Source organism: Phasianus colchicus, chromosome 19 (assembly GCF_987193195.1).
Source record: "Phasianus colchicus chromosome 19, bPhaCol1.hap1.1, whole genome shotgun sequence".
In the NCBI taxonomy this organism is placed as follows: domain Eukaryota; kingdom Metazoa; phylum Chordata; class Aves; order Galliformes; family Phasianidae; genus Phasianus; species Phasianus colchicus.
In genome coordinates this window covers 8048607-8068364 of record NC_143454.1, presented here as the reverse complement: position 1 = coordinate 8068364, position 19758 = coordinate 8048607, and the positions used below count along the sequence as shown (strand labels likewise).

Here is a 19758-nt window from a genome sequence, read left to right as displayed (position 1 = left end):
CCCTACAAAGGCTGGAGGAGTGACAGCAACCCATGTGCTGAGCGGTACAGTTTGCTACGCTGGTAATTTCTCTGCTCAATTCTAGTGCTTTTTTTTTGTTTTTTTTTCTCTTGAAGACTGTTCTCTTTGGAGCCTGCGGGGCTGTCATTGTGATGCCGACGTGGGAACACCGAAGGGTGGCTGCAGGAGGCAGCAGCTGGGCTCGGTGTCCCCGTGCAGCGAGCAGCTGGATGAGACAAAGCCGAGCAGGAGGCGGTGCGGCGATCCTCGGTGGAACGCTGCAAATCACAGCTGGCACCTGGGAGAACACCGGCCCTCCTGCAGCGCAGCAGCCGCCTCCTCCAGCCTTCAAATGCTGCTTGAGAGCAGGCAGCACGCGTTTGTTCGGGATGGAAAGCGAAAGGCTCCGTGCAACGGCAACCAAGAGCACAGCTGCAGCAGCTTTGTGCAGCGCAGAGCCTGCAGCACCCACCGGCAGCATCACAGGGGTCAGAGAGGCTCCAAAATCTCTCAAGCGCATCAAATCCGCTCTCACCTATTTCTCTCATTTTACTGCCCTGAGAGGTTGGTGCTGCGCCCTCCCCTAACGCCGCTCTGATTCACGGCACTGCACAGGCACTGTGGGACCGGTAAATGCCAGCAGGTTTTACGCCAGCAGGTCTTTCTGCTGAGTTTGTGCAGCAGCAGTTAAAAACCTGACTTACCCAGAATACAGATGAGGGAGCACAGGTAGCAGCTTCGTCGTAACGCAGCACGTTCCTGCTCTTCCCAGCCAGCAGCCACGCTCACCCAATATATGTGCAAGGTTTAACAGTCAAACAAAAACGAACCCCTAAAGCAGAAATTACGCATGCAATATGCTTCACACAGAGATAAGCAAATGGAAGGAGAGCGAGCCGGCATTCAGTCCAGCTCACAGCTGATAAGGGACTGCTCCCTACAGTACATTTAGCAGTGATTTGTCCAGTCCACTGTTCATTATCTGAAAGAACACAGAACTTCCTCCGTTTCTCGGGGGAAGATTGTCTGCAGCCAAACCAGTCTCGTTGGCAGAAGGTTTCTCCTGACATCTTGTTCTCCTCTGCTTTCGTTTCATCTCATCTCTCTGCATCACAGCCCTTGAGCCACGCTAATGAATTCCCAGTTCGTTTCTGCAGTTTCTCCCCATGCAGCCATTTTGTACTGCGCCACATCATCTCGGCTCTCTAATCACCATTTAGACAGGCTTAGAGCTTTAATTCTTGTCATCTTCTGTCACTGCCCGCGTCTCTCATCTCACCACAGCCATTCATTGCAGTCCCACCAGTTTGACCAACACCTCCCAACACAACATGAATCCCTAAACACAAAAGTTGGGCTTCTTCCAGGAGATGCAGATCAGTATCTTCATTAATAGCTGGGCCAGGTGTAGGATTCCTTTTGCAGCGTAGCTCTATGGGAGAGGCATTTTCAGGCATGCTGAGGCACTGACAAATGCTCTTCCACACCCCCTGTAAGAGCAGAGGATGCATTTGTAGGGTGATAGATTGCCACTGAGCTGTGCCACCCTACAACAATGGCTCAAAATTGCAGATGGTGAAGCAGCTCAGTCTGCTGGGACAGAAACCTTACATTCATCCTTCGTGCAGGAGACCCCCATTGCAAACAATTCCTGCCACTGAGGATGCTGGAAATCTCTGGCCAAGCTCAGTACAACCATCCCAAGAGAGAGCAGCAGTGAGGTCTAAGCCACCCACTCCATTCCAATCCTGACCTACACCATTTAGCACCACTGCAGCAGTCCCACCCTGCAAACCTGTTTATTTTGTTCAGCTCTTCTTGATGACAGGAGTGATCTTATGCACTTTCGACCATCCCAGCAGAAATATTCCACATGGGAGAACAATTACAAGAAAGCAGTGTCACCCAAAGTGCACTTAGTTCCATGGATGGGAATGGAGAGAAGGAATGGATGATGTGCATTTCTTAAGACACATGAAAGTCTTCAGCTCCTACCTGAGGACCCCAGTATCGGGGATCAGCTGTGCCAAACACAAGCTGCTTTATTACCTCTCTGTTCAAAGCAATTTGTTTTTATTGACCACTCACCATACAGGGCACTACAGCACAGTCCTGCTCATTAGAGTCTGTCAGTCAGAAGGCAAAAGAAGGCAAAAATGGGATTTAAAGAGAAGGCAGATTTTTTGCAGTCATGAAGACAACCTTGCTAGAGCTTGAGCACTGACAGCAGGCAGCCTGGAGTGCAGCAAGGAGCAGCAAATGATCAAGGCAGCTCAGAATTTCAAATGCTAACAGAAAATCCTTAAAGCAGGTGGAACCGTTTACCTCCTCTGGTCAGAGGAATACCTAGAAACCTGGGTATAAACACAACATAATCAGGAAAGCTTCACTGGGGCTCCAGCATTAGTAATTTTTGCCCCTGTACAAGTCTACCAGATGGGCCCTGCATGCAACTGACTACAACTACCAGGAGCTGTCTCAAAGCTCACTTTGAGTGAACAGCCAAATCAGGATTCTTTTTGTATATACCACACTTAGTTTCAAGCTCAAGTGAGCCTTTCCACCATACAGCTCTACATTACACACCTCTTCGCTAGCATTCTGCCTATCATTACAGCTGAGCTATGTTGGGTCCAGTACAACCAGCAGAGATGAGTTTGGATGGCCAAACGTACAACAAACTGATAAAGCAGATGTGCAGTTTGGAGAAAGCAAGCATCCAAGAACTATCTGCATGAGATAGACTGTCCCAGTGGAATAATCAGCCATCCCCATCATATAAGGTTTCTTTTACTCTACAGCAGGCTATTTAGTCCAAAAACCACGTCCTTTTTACAGTTCACTCCCATGGTAAAACACCACCCACCCAAAGGCTTGAGGCAATGCAGAACTGCCTGTTTGGGCTTTGCAGTGCAGAGAATACTGGCATCTATTTCTGGCATTACCCCTGCATGGTAGCTTGAGAACTATAGGATAAACTGTAAGAAACATTTTGAAGACGTACATTCTGCGATGAGGGGCGTATGCTTTGAGGCAGGTGGTGGATTGTTAGGAGGAGCACTTCATTGAAACACTGCAGACCTCACCCCTGCCAGCACAGCCAGTTTGTAGAACTAAAAATGTAGAACTGACATCTCATACAGGGAACACTGGAAAAGTCCCCAGGTACCCTGATTCTAGCCTAAATCAAACAGCTCCCTCTTCCACAAAGGTAATGGTAATGCAGGTCCTTCTGCTTGAGGAGAGCAGCAGCCCAGGAACAAAAAGCTTCTCCCATCCATTACAGGTACACAGCTGTTTTGAGATTTGGCCCTGTACCCACAGCAAGGTAACAGCTGCAATTGAAGGTCAGGCATGGGGAAAAAAAGGCTCTGAAATCAAAAGGTCATCTTGGTTACTAGCAATTCAGAAGCAGAAAACAAGATGCATTCAACTTTCTAGTCATTCAATCTTTATTTTATACATTTGCATCACAGCAGGGAAGCCAAGTTGCACAGACCATCCTGATTTCTACCTACTTTGCTTCTCTCCAAACACTGCTTGCTGTTCTTTTAATAAAGCTTAAAAAAATACTGAAAAAAGTTATTTGTGCATCTGAGCAAGAACAGAAGAAAAGGCTATTTATAGGTCACCAAAAACCCTGGAAGAGGACCTTACTGTACAGTAAAGTCTCTGAGCTCTTTTGGAGATCATTTACTAAATGAATTCAGAGCTACATTGTACAAGGTGCCCTAAAGCTGCTTAATGACACAAGAGGATCTGGAATTAATTATTAATAGGTACTGAAGGGAAAGGAAAGCCATTTAGACCCATCCTCTGTTTTGACAGAGCAGGTCCCAGCCCCACACTCAGGTATCCTAGCTACAGGAGGAAGTGCTGCTGATAACATGGAGGTCAGGCTCTACTTCATTACACAGAGAGCAGAACACCAGGTGAAATCCCACAGGGAGATATTTATTTAGAATTGTCCTTTCTACAGGATTGCAGCAGTCAGAACATAAGTGGGTTCTTAAGCCAGTCAACCTACAAGGAGCGCCTTTCTTCCTCAGCCACTTTCTTCTGGTTCCATCAATTTACACAAGTGTAACATCTCAGTATTTTTTCTTACCCTGTTTCCACCCACTTGCAAGTACACATCACATGGAGTTCTTACAGGATCACTGCAATTTCCAAGCATAAAACTACACAGGGGGGAAAAAAAATGCACAGCTTTCTACATCTCTCTAAGTAAAAGTGATTAATAAGCCAAAACAGCATCATACCCAGTGGCTACAAGAAAAACCAAATTAAACTGATGAAGCAGTCAGCCCCAGGGAACACACAGAAACACTGGTCAAGTGCCCCTGGGGGCACCACCTCAGCTCTCATGAAACATCCAGGTACTGAAGTTACAAGGGCACAGGTTTGGGACAGTTTAAGCCCAGTTACGTTTCACACATCACTGTACCTCCCACCCTCTGCAGACCACATCTCCATGCTTTTTACAGAAGTGAAAAATGGGGAAGTGTTTTATGATTGAAATGGAGATCAGAAGGTAGAATCAATAAAACACATTTGCTTTAAAGTAACAGTAGTCTGTTAGCTATTGTTACAGGTCAAACTGAAGGAGACAAAGCAGGCAGACTGAAGGAGCAAGTGCTTCCTTCAATACCTGCACATTTACCTGATTTTGTAACAGCTATGCAACTTCAGTTCTCATAGAGCTCAACAGAACCTACAAATACCCAGTATTTGCTTCTAATGCAGCTGGGCAATTTTCAAACAGACACACACCTTGTCCATTTGTTTGCCGCTGTTCAGCCTGCATTTCTCCTCTTTAAGAGAAGTGTACCATAAGGAATAAGAAGTGTTAACACATTTTGAGTCTTCCATTGGACTCCAGTGCATGCTGGAGTGATTAGGACACGTCCCCTTTATGTCCAGAAGGAATGTTACAGTACTTAGCAACACAAGGTGGATGCACACTCATGCTACAGAGAGTCCACCACCTAGCTTAGAAAAATACATCTTCCACACTACAAGCTCCAAGACAAAATACTGCAATGCAGCAAATTTTTACAACGTGCTCCCAGGGTATGGCAGCGTGGAAATCCAGGAACAGGGCACTCAGCTGGAGAGAAACGCTGAACAATGTGCTGTACAGATCATGACACGCTGAGTTAGATGACAACATTAAAGAGCAGCTTAATAGGACAGCATGTGGCTTCTTCAACCAGAACTGCTATGTTTTGAGGAAACAGTAGCAACGTTCCAGATGACCCCATTATGTCTTCCTTTCTTTTAATACTTCTCTTGATGAACATCAAGGAAAATATTTTCAAGCCTGAAGAATGCAAGAGCCTGGCAGCTGCGCTGCAAGGAGGTTTCCTATGGAAGACAGCTTGCTTAAAAGTCAGAGCAGGAAGGAGGAATGCATAGAGGCATCTGCATGTCACCATCAATAGGGATTTACTGGGGCATAAGCTGCATTACAACTCAAGAGTGAACCAGTCTTGTTCCTCTCTGTGGAGGATGCTGAGTATTCCATAGCAGCAATGCGTGTGAATGCATTCACAACCATTTATTCAGAATTGCAGCAGGGGTCCCTGCCCAGGGCCCCTGTCAGCTACACTGCTGTATACTCAGCAACTGCTTTGGCTGTTCACTTCAGTAAGAGGCAGATAGGAAAGTAAGGCTCTATCCCAGGATGATCTATACAGCCATGAGCAGCTCTTCTATTTCCCCAGCCTGTAAAGGGCAGAGCTTCCCAGCAGACAGGCTCACTTGGCATCTGAGAGGTGAGCACTGTGATTATCCTGCCTAGTGAGCTCCTAAGCTGCTGCTTTTCACCAGCAATGGGAAGTCATGCAGATGTGGGCTTGCTCTGGGAGGAAAGGGGAGGGAGCAGCCCTCCTTGTGATGCTTTGTGGCACAGCACACTCCATGCTGTGCACAAAGCACAGCTGCAGATGCTCTCTCTATCCTCCAACATCCCAGCCACTGTCTAATCATGCAACACTACAGGGACAGATTTTTTCAACCTGCTTTGAGGACTTCCACACTGAAAAGTGGAAATTCACTTTGGAAATGGCTACACTAAGATGATGTATCACTGTTTTTTGACTTGCTCACCCATGTTTTGTTTCCTTGTTAACGAATAGGACTGACTAGTCACTGCTGTAGTGCTGGCCAGAATCCCAGCTGAAGCTGATTGTACAGCTAACTGCTAAGGCTTGGGTCTGAACTTGGAACCAGCTCTTCTAAGAACACTTTCAGAGGGCTATCATCAGCTTTTGTGCCAAGACAAAAAGTCATCACTGATTTTTTGGCCTCTGACTAGGAAAGCAGGGTGTTGATGGATATAACTACACTTGATGCAACTCGAGCAAAAAAGCAAACAAAAAAAAAGAAACCAGAGATGAAGGTAAAAGCATTTGTTCTATCAGTGATTCACTGATGATGAAGTACAAAGAGCCAGCTGTCTGAACCAGCTCAGCACACACCAGGACCCCAGCACAGCCACCAACATTTTGGAAGTGAAATGCCACACCCATTAGAATTTCCAATTTCATTCAGAAATTTCCAGTTTAATTCAGAAATTACATTAACCCAGGTTCCAAGACATCATCATGTCCACATCAACAATGCATTATTGCACTCCTGATAGTAAATGCTCATCTCTTACATCCCTCTGTGCCAACTGACCCTATCACTCCAGCAGACAACTCTGAACAAGGCTCACAGTCTGTCTCAGCAGCCCTCTGGATATAGAGTGATCCTTCCCCAGGGACAGAGCAACTGTGCAAAGAATGAGAGGATCCAATTTTCAGGTATTTAACCATATGATGTGCTAGGGCTGCCTCTGTTTGTTTCTAGTTCAGTTTCTCAAGTCTCAGCTACGAAATATGCAAAAGAACTTTTCATACAGAAGGTCTAGAAGGCTCACTGATCATGTAACAGCCTTTCTTGTGGCACAGGCTCTGTTTTCACTTGAACTGTATCTTTGCAAAACAGTGACAGCAAAAGCCAAACCATCACTGCTGTAATTATTGTGTAGTTACAAGCCAAGGAGGAAAATAGAGGACTCTGCACAAGATAAGAGGGTTATTCTTATGCTTTATCTGAAGAGAAAACAGTTCCAGGTATCAAAGCAGGTAGATTAATTTCTACTACTTCCACAATGAATAAAATGAAGACCAGGAAAAAGAAGTTGCAGTCAGGAAAAAGAGTCTTGGTACAGACTTCTGGCTAAAAGCTCTACAACTCACACTGAAGACTAAGGAAGAAGTGGTTCACCATTTCAACAAACAAAACAGCAACTCCACAAAATAAAAATCCCGCTCTCTTCTTAAGTTAAAGAATGAGAAAAAGCAGTCATGGAAGTCCTTCCATCAGTTATGCCCCCAGAAATGCAGTCCCTTCAAGTCAAAAGAGAAAAAGAAAAAAGCAAATTCCCAAATGAGTTTAAGAGATATTGGCACACCTGAAGCTCTGTGAAGATGCCTATCCCTGTTACTGACAGGAGCACTTTGCTCAACAGGTACATCTTAGCAGCTCTACATGAAGATTAAGGCTTCATTGGGTCAATGAGTTATACTCGATTTATTTTTCTTAGAACTCATCCTTGTTACACCAGTGAACCACTTCTATCCTCCTACAAACTAACAATGCCTCACTACTACAGCTACAAGCACCAATGTGCCTTTCTAGCAATACCAGAACTCTAGAGATGAAACACACATAGCATTTGTAATATGACTCTAAAGATCACACTGCAGACTTGCAGTTGATAGTTAAGACTTGTGTATTCCAGCCATAATTTACTCCTTTTCTGAAAACAAAAATAAAAACCACTTATGACTGGCAGTTACAATTGCCTGGTTTTGACAGCAATACCATTCCGACCAGTTCAGCTCATCTCAAAGAGCAGTGCCACTGTTCTACACAGACTGGGAGGTATATGTAGCCATCCAGAGAGGCAGAACAACTCAGGACAATGGAGAATCAGAGATTTACGCTGCAGTACATTTGCTGGTTTGATTTCCATTGGAGATTCTGGTACTCTTACACTGTACCAGGGAGTATCTTCTGAAAAACCTTGGAAGTATATTAGAATGTAGAACAAAGTACTCTGGGTCATGGCTTGAAATTCCATGTTTAAGATAGCACGGCAGATCCCTAAAAAGTAGGCAACAGTCCTACACCTTGTGTATTTCTTGTCAGGTGGGTGCGAATCAAGGGAATCCTATTAGCAGTGGAGAATCTACATTAACACTTATTGTGCTACAAGTTAGTGCTTTTAATGGAAAACAGTCGCTTGCTTCCTACGTAGCAATACATTTGAAAACCTGACATATTCAAGTAAAAGCCTGCACAAATTAGACAAGACACTTATCAACGTTCCAACTGATGTGAAGGCTGGAGGAAGTCACCTGATCCAATAGCCCACTTAAATAACTGCAGTTGTTTCAACTCATTTGCTTCGCAATATTTTGTCCAAGCCAAAAGGAGAGTTTATATAAAAAGAATACTTACATCTCATCTTCTTTTCCCCACCTCCTGTGACACATTGCATTTCCCAGCATACGTGTTACTTAGCATGTGTGTATATATATGCGCATTATATAAAATATATACTTTTTACATACACACTGAAGGTCTCTCTTCACATTAGACTTGCACATTCTGAAGAATGCAACTGCGAATAATTCAGAATACCAAACTGATCCAGAAAGGGGAAAAAAGAATAAGCTGCCCAAAACCCCTAAGAAAGCTTCACACTCCTTGCAGGTACCAAGAGATGTCTTTTTTTTTCTTTTATGATCAGAGGAATAGTTAGATTTCTGCACTGCTTTGCTCCCCCTTGACACACCCCACTCTGCAGTTTCAGTGTTGGGAAGTGCTAAATGCTCCCTTTCCACTGAAAGTAATATTAATAAATTAAAAAAGTTTCTGTGAAAGTGCTGCCTTAGTCCAGTTCATCATGCTGTGCTTTCCCACTCTCCCCGTGGCTCTGCTGAACCATTCACCACTTTCTTGACCTTCTTCATGCCCTCCATTACTCCAGAAGTTGTCACCCTGGAAGAGAAGGAAGAAATGTCAGCAGAGAACTTGAGCTGTAACATCAATTTCACCAACAGCCCATGCTTTTCCTGCACATATCAAATAACACTTCTCCTAAATATCTCTACCCAGATCTACCAGTCTGGATGTTCTCTATTTCTTAGTGCTACCATTTTGCAGACCAGGTATCATCCTGGACACACCACTGATGGGTGGTGAGTCTCATGACTCCCCATCTGCCATTAAAATAGAACAGATAAATGTAGGCTGGCTCACAGCTTCCCATTCAGACTAGGTGTCTAGATGTAGCATCAGAAACAAACATTTAGCACACTTGTACCAGCAGAATGAGTGCAGCTCCATAGTTAAAAAGCTTCTTCTTATGGTGGAGCAGATGAAATGATGATGGGCTAGTAATAGAAAAGATCTATACAGCACTCAGCTTGGAAGCTTCCTTATATGAAACCACAGGATCATCCAATTATTTCTCTCATGCTAGGGAATACCCTATTGAGAAAGTATTAGAGACACTGCAATGGAATAAGCATTACAGTATTTGCTCGTATTTGAAGATGTATGGGGTTGTTACCCTGACACCAGCTGTTTATATGCTAAAGCTTGAGCAGCTTGCCTGGAAACTTCTAGTATATAGCTGAACACCCTTAACTCTGTGCACTAGACTTGCTTGTGCATTTGACATGTTTTTTAAACAGGAACAATGTATTCTACAAGTTCACACATCACAGATGCTGACACAAGTAATCATTACTAGCTTAATGCACACCAACTCCTTTAATAGCAAAACCACTTAATGAACAGCAACAAAACATGAGAGGTCATTCTAGTTATACCAATCCAAGTGAAGGACAGCAATAGGACAAGGGGGAATGGTTTTAAACTGAGACAGGGGAGGTTTAGGTTAGATATTAGGAGGAAGTTTTTCACCCAGAGGGTGGTGAGGCTCTGGAACAGGTTGCCCAAGGAGGCTGTGGATGCCCCATCCCTGCAGGCATTCAAGGCCAGGCTGGATGTGGCTCTGGGCAGCCTGGTCTGCTGGTTGGTGACCTGCACACAGCAGGGGGTTGAAACTGGATGAGCATTGTGGTCCTTCTCAACCCAGGCCATTTTAAGTCTGTATTTGTCATGGCAATCTGACCAGTGAACTACAAAGCCATGTAATACTGTTCTAATACCAAGCAAACTCATTTGTTTATCCAGCTAGAACAGCACCACTACTCTCAGAACTACCCTGGCTATCCAACAAAAGCTCTTCAACTCCATATATTCTCTCTGAGCACACAAAACAGGCTATTCACACACACCAGACGTTTGCTCCATTATTTTGCACAGTATGATTCTCATTCTGCACGTATTTTTTCCTACAGATGTTCTGCAAAGGTTGTTGTGGATGCTGGAAGTAACAGTGCCAATAGCACAGTGCATTCACAAGGGATGCCTGGAAGCATACATAAAACCACCCTGTTTGACTCTGCTGCTGTCAGTACTTACGTGCTTTCACCTGCTGTTTACCATGTAAGAATATCTGATCAAAACAGCTAACAGCATCTTTGCAGCATTACCCTGGAGGAGAAGTAATCTTCAAAACCACTCTTCTGATATCACCCTTAGTCCCACATTAGGTATCAGCTTTTGTTTATGTACTCTAAGAATAATTTACCCAAACAAAAATCAGTACATCCTGTGATTCTTAGTGGTGACACAACTGGGACCATCAGTGGTTAAGACACTTCAGAGTGGGTCTAGATAAGTCTGCGTTTGAGGGAATAGGAAGGGCCAGAAGAACGTAGATCGAATAGCAATTTTATTCCCTACCAAAATAAAAAAAGGGAGAAAAACAGGATGCTTAAAGAAGATGGAATTAGTAAACATTTGCCTGGAAGAGATCACATCATGCTTTTTAGAACAGATAGGTCTCATAAGTTCTCCTCAATTACAATAGCTTTCCCACAGTCACATAGGAAAAGTCTTGGGAAACATGAGCTAGACAAAACTATCAACATGGAGGCATAACTAATTGGAAAAACATGCATTGAGATGTACTTAATGGTTTCCTGTCAAAAATGAAAGAACACTGAATGTGGTTCCAGAGAGGTCTGTCCTGGGTTCACTTCTACTCAATATTTTCAGTAATTGCCTGGGTAATGGAATAGAGAACTTGCTTATTAAATCTGCAGAAGACACTAAGAGCCACATATTTGAGAACAGGACTAGAACACTGAAGGCTCTGGCAAATTGAAGTAAGTAATGGTCTGAAAATTACAGGACAATGCAGAAAAACAACTATGAAGTTTACTCTTCAGAAATAACTGACTTCATAAATACAGAATAAGGAACTAAGTGTTGATACTTCAGGGGCGAGCTTAAGATTACAATGAACTACAAACCAAGAAATGAGCCACTGCCAAAACAATTCAACAGCATCATACTGGGACACATAAATAGATGTTTTGCTCATGCATGACACCAAAGCAGTGCTAACACTTGACTCACAAGTAAGATTCCACCAGGCACACTGTCTAGATTTTAGCAGTATACTTTAACACACTTACAAAGTTATGTATCAAGAAGATGACAAAACATCAGAGGTTACAGTCAAAGGGGAATGACCCATTTCCTATGCTCATGGAGGGATGACACAAACAGATACATAATGAAAGTGAGATTTTGGGAGGGTGGATCCCTCAGCAGTTAAAGGCTGCTCAGCTGCTAAGTGCTGTTCCTGTCTTATGACAAGTGAGCAGTGCAGATTTTAAGGCCTGATTTTGTCTGACTGCTCACATGCAATGGGAAATTCTCTTCCCTCTCAAAATTAGTCCAGACAACGTGTTCCAAAGCCCATGAAGTAAAGGTAACAGCACTATGGTCAAGATCACTGCAATTCTCATTCTAATGCTCTGAGCAGTCTCAGAACTTCTGCTCTGACCTGCAATACTGCAAGGAAGCATTCCCCAACTGAACACTTTGCTGAATTGCATTTCTGCATTTCAGTCATTGCTAAAATGCAACAAACCCTTCCCACTAACCCATCTCTTCAGAGAGAACTTCTGTGGCTGTCAGAGGGAAGGAGAATCACTTCCAACAAAGAACATCATGTATCAGTCTGCCATAAAGCACAAACAGAGACAAGGCAGAGCAAAGCAACCCATCAGGACTTCAAGTCTCCGCACAGAACAGGCTGTCTCATGACACAGGGAGAAACTCCAGATCCCAGGGCATAAGCAAAGGTAGGTCAGCATTACCACAATGGTTCACTATGTTGAGGCTGTTTGGGGTGTTAAGAAAATGCCAAGTCTCCATGCGCTCAGAAAAATGAATTTACTCAGTTGAGCATCAGCAGTTACCCCTGCAATCCCTCATTCAGTGGAAATATCTTAACCCCACACACATTTACAAACATGATCTCAACTCAGATTGCAGAAGAGCTCTTTGGTGCCTAAAATCTAAAGCAGTGATTATTCCGCTAATGAAATACCTTACTGCAAGAGTATAAAAAGAAGCACAGAACTGCTTCCTCTCCCCTTCCTCACCCCACTTCATCTACTGTACAGTTAATTTTTTTTGTGTGTCCATGTCCCAGAAATGGCATTAGGACTGGAAGCCTGACAACTGTTTCTGCCAAGTGTGGCTGCACCTTTTCAGACAGAGTACTTTAGTCTAACAAACTGTCAGCAACAAGCCCACATACTGACAGAACAGGCTCGAGAGGCTGCCCAACACAGAATACACAGAAAGGCACTTTGTTGATGATGAATGGCTATTGACCCTACTTGAAAAAGAACAGACCGCTCCTTAGTTGAGGTTTAGTCATCCTCTCTTCTCCACCAGGGCAGCTTCTATTGAGCCTGGTATAATTGAAAGGAAAGTCCTGTAACATTTGTGGATGCTTTCTCCCAAAATACAGAACGTTAGTTGGAGGGGAAAAAAAAAAAAATCAACTTTGAAATCCTTTGTAAGTCACCTTCACTGCTCTTTATTTATAAAATATTTTCAAATGCTACTATAGAGGGAAGATTTGTGCCCCACATTATATCCGTCACAGGCACTTAGTCCTCAGATTTTATTTTTTTTAAACCCTGCAGATTGCAACACTGTCCTTTGCAATATTTACATTTCCTGCCAGACAGAGCTTTGTATAGTTTGCATTGCACGAAAACTGGCATTAAACTAGAGAGCTGCACTTAAAAGGATCTTTCTTCTTGCTGGAAGAAGAGCAAGTCTGGAAATCAGGCACGGTGACCTTTGAGCTCTCCCCTCTGTTGCCTATCTTGAGTCTCAAGTAGCTAAATGTTTTTGCAGCAAGTGTTTAAAAAAAAAAAGATTAAAAAATTAAGTAAGAAAAAACCCACCACCATAATGTCTGGAAAGAAGACATGGCAGAACACCATGAAGACAAGTCAGTATTTATCACATGAAAGACAAAACACTCATACAGTGGTTACTCAGGATGCAGTCAGGCACTTAGTCACTTGCTCAAATAAAGCCTTGATGTTTTTTCCCTACAGAAACAACATTTAATATTTATAAAAGCAAAAATAAGACCAGCAAGATCAAATCAACAAGAAATTTAATACACTTGCACTGCAGTGCTTCATTTATTAGAGCAGGTGTGTAAACCATGCTTTTCAAACACATGTAAGCTTAACCTCCCTGATGCAGCCAGGGGAGAGAGCACAAGACACTTAGAGATCATGCTCTGCCAAGTGCCCACATGGAATAAAACTCACAGTGAATCAGATGAGAACAATTGCAGCAAGGCTAAGGGAACAACCCACAAGGCACAACAGTGGAAACTCCAAATGTAAAAGCACAAAACGCCTTACTAGGAAGAGGCTCACAGAGAATTCTATCCTCAAGTAACATCTGCACCCCCCTACTGCAAGAAATAAATCACTCCATTCGTTCACTAAACTTCTTTAGGCTTGCTCCTGGCAGTCCCTCTGAAATTGGATAATGTCTCCAATCCAGTGAAACCACTGCATGTGCAAGGTTGCTTATTATTAGGACTAAAAAAAAATACCCAAACAAGTAAAAACCCATTAAATACACAATGTAAAGTTTGATTTCAGTTTAACAGGCAATCTTGGGGGAGCTCGTTTCTGGACAATAAGAAATCCTGCACATCTTTCAGTTTAGACTGAGACTTCCTAATGCGGACATTTGCTTACCAGCACCTAAACTGAAACCATTTTAACACCTTCAAGCATTAAATAATTTTACAGTCACTGCCTACTACTTGGATTCAGCTTTTAACAAAGACAGATTTTTATGGACCGAATACAAAAATAACTAAGCATTTGGCAATAAGATCTGTTACTAGAGACATTTCAGAGAATTAAAGGTCCCTGCATGACACTGCAAGCAGATCCCACCTCACAAACCTATCCCTGTAGCAATTCCCCAGTAAGCTCCACTTCTTGCTGAACTAACTATGAGGGCAGCAAACACATTCTGACTCTTTTGCCCCTGCAATAAAAACAAGAGGAGTGTTGAGATATTCTACTCAAAATCAGGTAAAGGATACTTGCAAAGCTGAAATGAAACTCTCAAGAACAGACTTCTGAGTCTGAATGCGAATTGCAATTATGCATGAAATGCATAACTACTATGAGATTAGGCTGGTTCTGTTCTTATTGAGGTAATGGTGTGGTAATTATAACTATACTCAACACTTCCAGTACGCTGCATTTCTCAGGGCAGTTTCTATTAAATAAAAAAAAAGTTTTTGAGTAAGTCCTCAGAAAATGAGTGCAATAGAAATGACAGGGATTATGTTGAGTCCCACTTTGTAGTTTATTCCTCACTAACTCGGTCCTACTGCATTTGTGGTGCCTCATGGTTTGTAGCATTAAATGGAACACTGAGGAGCATTGCTAAAAATCCCCATCTCCTCAGCAGTGTTACTTAAATAAGTTTGTGCAGATCTTTAGATTGAACTCAAAGCCAAAGTGGCCTTACATCATGCTCATTTACATTCAGCAGTAAAAGGAGGAGGTAGTAAAAGGAGGTTCTTACACAGCTTCCATCTCCAAATCATCCTCATCATCTTGAGAAAGCTGCAGGTAAGGGTTATCTGATGCTGGACGGAACTTGTACCCAGTGAGGACAAAGAACACCAGCGTGGCCATTTCATTCAGCAGCTGCAAGTAAGACACAAGATTGAAATTCAGTCCTGTAATTCTTCATGGTCATAAAACATTTCTCCTCGCTCATAAGGTTCAAGATTGAATGGCCAAGAAGCCTGTGTCATAGCAGAAATAAAAAAGCAATTTTTATTCTGTTATCATTAATCCCAGGCTAAGGGCTGTCAAGCTCTTTCTTCTTTTAAACTTCCCCATCTCTTTAAATCCAGTTACAACCCTAGACATCACTCCAGTGATGTTCAGCAAGACTTAAAAGCCAAGAAAAAAAAAATCCTGAAGTTGTTTGGTATTTTCAACAGTTAATATATTCCAAAGACAACCTGCACAGTTACTTGGATTATATGTTAAGAAACCAAGTATTTAAAAGTCACTAGGCAAATAAAGCCTGTAAATGGAAAAGCGAAAGTCTATTTCACTGGCTCCCCAGGGCCTCAATTACACAGGGCAAACCTGAGTATTTTTTTTTTCTCTTCTATGTTCTTGATTAATTTCCTTCAGACATTTTTAAATTGAAAGACTAAAATCAATAAAGCAATTACTTTCAGACATCTCATGTATAATCCAGCAGTCTTGCTGGTCAAACAGAACTAAAAAAAATCCACTCCTGCCACCAGGAATGATCGGTGATATCAATGAGGAGAAGCAGAATGCATCATTGAGCTTTGACATGTTCTACCACGACATGAAAAACAATTTAAGGATTTGGTTTGGTGTGCTTATTTTTACAGATTAATAAGAAAAAATAAAATAAAGGGATGGATGTATTTTCCATTATTGACAAATACCTGGTACAGCCATTTCCACTGGAATGGAACAGCAATCTTTATGAGAATTGCAATGATTTGTGTGAAGTAAATGTAACACACAATCTGTGGGAAGGAAACACACAATCTGTGAGTGAGAACAATAGCATCATCCTGACTGAACCTTTTTTCCAGAGAAATAGCTTAAGCAGTTCCCAGACACCTCATTATGTCAGATTAGCCCTATTATGCTCCTTCGATAAACAAGGAAGATATAAGCTGAGGGCTCTGCAGTTTGTTGAACATCCAAATGACTCAAGCTGCTACTAACATATTTAAGTTACAGCAGGAAAATGCTTTAAGCATTTGGATTTTGTAGAATTCAAGAATCAGTACTGTAATGTATTACTCTTAATGTTTCCTAGAGTCTGAAATGAGACCACTGGAAATCATTAAGGAGGATATACTCTCTTGGGAGGTATGCTCAAGGCTCCCACTGACTTAATAAGAAGCTGTATGCATGCATCTCAAGGCACCATTTGCTCCCAAGTTTGGTTTTTACCAAGTTTATTGTACTTTATTCAAGCCCATCAATTCAACTGGCAGCTCGAGCTGTCTCCAGAGGAAATTAGTAAGCATTACAGATAGCTGGAACCAATTTAAAAGATAGAAGGATGCAACTACTTGGAAAAGAAGGGAAGTTGCTTTGAGGTCTGTAACCCAGTTGGCTACGATGCCAAAGCACAGCACTGCCACAGAACTGTCAACATTTCCACCCCATTCATGAGTTATAGCAGCTTCAAACAAGTAATCTAGCAAAAAGCTGGAATGGCTTCCAAGTGCTCTGTATGCATAGCTACACAGCTGCTGGATTTGTTTGGTTGGGTTTTGCTTGTATGTTTTTTTCTTTTGTTTGTTTTGTTTTAAACTTACCATTACATAGTAATGCCTGAAAAGCTTCAGCTTTGCTAGGTTAATGGCAGCTGTCAAGAAAACACAAAAATCCATCAAAAAGTTAATTCAGAGTGTTTTTCTTGGTGCTTGTCTACAAGATAGGCAAGCAATCAAAATTAGGACTTGGGTACTTCCAGATTTAAAGCTTTCTCCCCACAGCTTGCTGGTTGCTCTAAGGAGTGCTATTCTGGGTTGACAACATATTGGATAATCCCTAGGCTGGGGCAGTCAACCTCTTACAAAGGCAATTCATGGATCACTAAGTGTCACACGTACGCACACACTAGAGTATAGAGCCTTCCTCCAATGCTCATCTGTCTGTAGCCAACTACATACTGTTGTTTTAGTCCTGCCACAAGGGCCGTGCCACCTGACACTACCTCAGAGTCGCTCAGATCAGCTGAAGGCATGGATCATGTCAGGAAATACTCCACAGAGGATGAATTTTCTAGGAGGCAGTCCTGGATCTGAGAATCACTGCATCTTGTTAAAATGCTTCCGCTGCTGCTCAACACCTAAGCTGTACTCTCTGTCACTCATGGCTCAGTCATAATTTATAAGTGAAATGGGAAGTCACACTAATCACATTGCAAATGCATGTGTTTCAATCACAAACCACGTAAGCGAAGGCCCCAGGCTAACCTGCATTTACTGGACAGATTACATCAGCTCTTGAGGAACACGGCACGTATTCACGTGAATGAGCAGAGGTCAACAACAGATGGAACAGCTGTCAGCTCCAGTTTGAGAGTCAGGTTTTATAGGTGCAGCAGGATAACAGATGCAGACTTCTGGTGCTTTTGTGACAACAGGAGAGGCAAAGAGCCCAAGATAGGCTGACAGCATACAGAGATGCAATTTAGAGCCAATGAAGATATGTTGCTAACTGGAAAATATTGCTATGCACTTCTTTGTGAACTGCATATGAAACACCATAGAATAGCATCAACTCTGCAATACAGAACTCTGGACTGCAGAAAGCAGTGCTCAAGCTCCAGCCTTACATCTGTAAAGTACAAAGAGCACTTCGCTGTGCAATAGATGCACAGACCTGCAACTGCCCCAGAACATGATCTCCTCACAAAAGCACATTTAAATACCAAAAAAGCATGGGTTTTCATGGGTATAGTTGTTGACTAGATAGCTCAATATTAAAAGCTTTCCATAACACACTTGGAGAAAGATTAAAACATGAAAATTTGCAGGACAAACTCATTAAATCATGAAGCAATGCTGTCCTATTTAAAGAACTACATTAAGTGTGATCATGAAGATCTTGTGATTCACCACGTATTGCTTTGTGCAGAAAGATCTATTTTCAACTCAACATATCCATCTTCAAGAACTGCTACCAACTGGTGCAGTGACAGGCCACAAGAATTCCCAGGCTTTGTAGTTACAGGAACACCAACTCAACAGCTGTGATTCAAACTGCCAGTCCATCAGTGCTTTACAGTCAACAACTGAGTGAGCTGGGGAGTCATTTCTGTTCAGGCAGTGCATAGGAGGAAAGGATAGTGATGCCAAAGATCTGGCTGCCAGCTGAAGTACTGGAAGCACCTCTCTCTCAACAGATAAAACACAGCTCAAGATCTCACCTATGCATCATGATAATCAATATCATAATAATCAGCATTACAACTAGATAACTGGAAGAGTTGAGCATGGGGAAAAAAAGGGACAAGAGAAAAAAAATAGATTAAAAAACCCAGTAAAAATACTGAAAAGCCACCTGTGGAAGCCAGCTTGCTTGGTTACCACAGCTAGGTGCTCTCCAGAAGTCATCTCAACTTCAGAAATACTCCTCTCCACTGTCAGACACTGGAGTCAGTATTAATGCACAGCTATGCCAGTTTATCTGAACAGCTCAAAGTCACAGCACATACTGTTCTGGAAGAAGTCTAAAATCATCACTGCTTGGCATCAGCAGCCTGCAAATAGCTTTTTCACAGGCTGAAGGTGTTCCAAGCAGTAACACTCGAGTCTTGCTATGCTGGACACTTTGAGACTTAGGCTCACCTAGCCTGGCAGTACAGACATCAACAGCAACACACAGGAGAGAGGTTAGGCCAGCAGCTGTCACTTACAACTTTAATCACTTGCAGTCCCAACCTGTGAAGCTGTGATAAAGCAGCAGCAATCACAGCATGCAGTAAAGGCTGGGTAAATTTATGTTTCGAGTATGATAACCATTCTTCAAGGAACAGTACTTAACTGCAGAGTAGAAAAAGAATAAAAGAGACTCTCTACCAAAGGTTTTACAAATAAATTCATACTTGTGTTCCACTGCTTTCACAGACTAATTAAGATAAAAGCAATCTTCCAAGAAAGGTTTATAACACCTATGCCCTGCTTTTCTCTCACTTTCCCCTCTTCATCACCATTTACTTTAACAGCTTGTGCCTGCAATAGCCTGATCTGCATTTAAAAAAAAACAACAAAAAAACACACTGTCGAGTTTTGGAAATCAGTCACTGTTTCAGATTACTCTCTATGCTAATTTCAAATGCTGAAGCAGCCTGTAAGATGGGGGGAAGATGAAAGTCAGACCACTATAGCCCTGCACAGTACACAATAGCTTTTTGAAGAGTAATAAGCAACTTTTCAGAATATGTATGTCATAACAGTAAGAGGACTGCAGATGGGAGAATAGGAAGCTCAAATTCAGACAATACAGAATGCAAGGACAAAATACAAAGCATCTAGAGCAAACACAAAGTACAGATAAGAATGTTTCCATAGTGCACTGCACGGTATAGTAACTCATGTATTTCAGATGCTATGTCGTTGCCAAATACTAAATGGAAGTTTTCTGTCCCCTCCTGCTCCCCATGAATGAAGTCACACAGGCAGATTTA

At 42.4% G+C, this 19758-nt stretch overlaps 1 protein-coding gene across 2 annotated transcripts in view; it reads right to left on the bottom strand.

The window, feature by feature from the left end:
- Positions 1 to 3935: 3935 nt before the first annotated feature.
- The window catches only part of GPR107 (G protein-coupled receptor 107), a 34123-nt gene continuing 18300 nt past the window's right edge, over positions 3936 to 19758 (bottom strand). For both annotated transcript variants that reach the window (XM_031601717.2, XM_031601718.2), the window contains exons 15-18: positions 16880 to 16929; positions 15989 to 16072; positions 15076 to 15200; positions 3936 to 9057 (exon numbers count right to left, since the gene is read on the bottom strand). In XM_031601717.2, the coding sequence (XP_031457577.1) occupies positions 8961 to 9057; positions 15076 to 15200; positions 15989 to 16072; positions 16880 to 16929 (356 nt within the window). In that variant the 3' untranslated portion in view covers positions 3936 to 8960. The remainder of the gene's footprint in view (positions 9058 to 15075; positions 15201 to 15988; positions 16073 to 16879; positions 16930 to 19758) is intronic.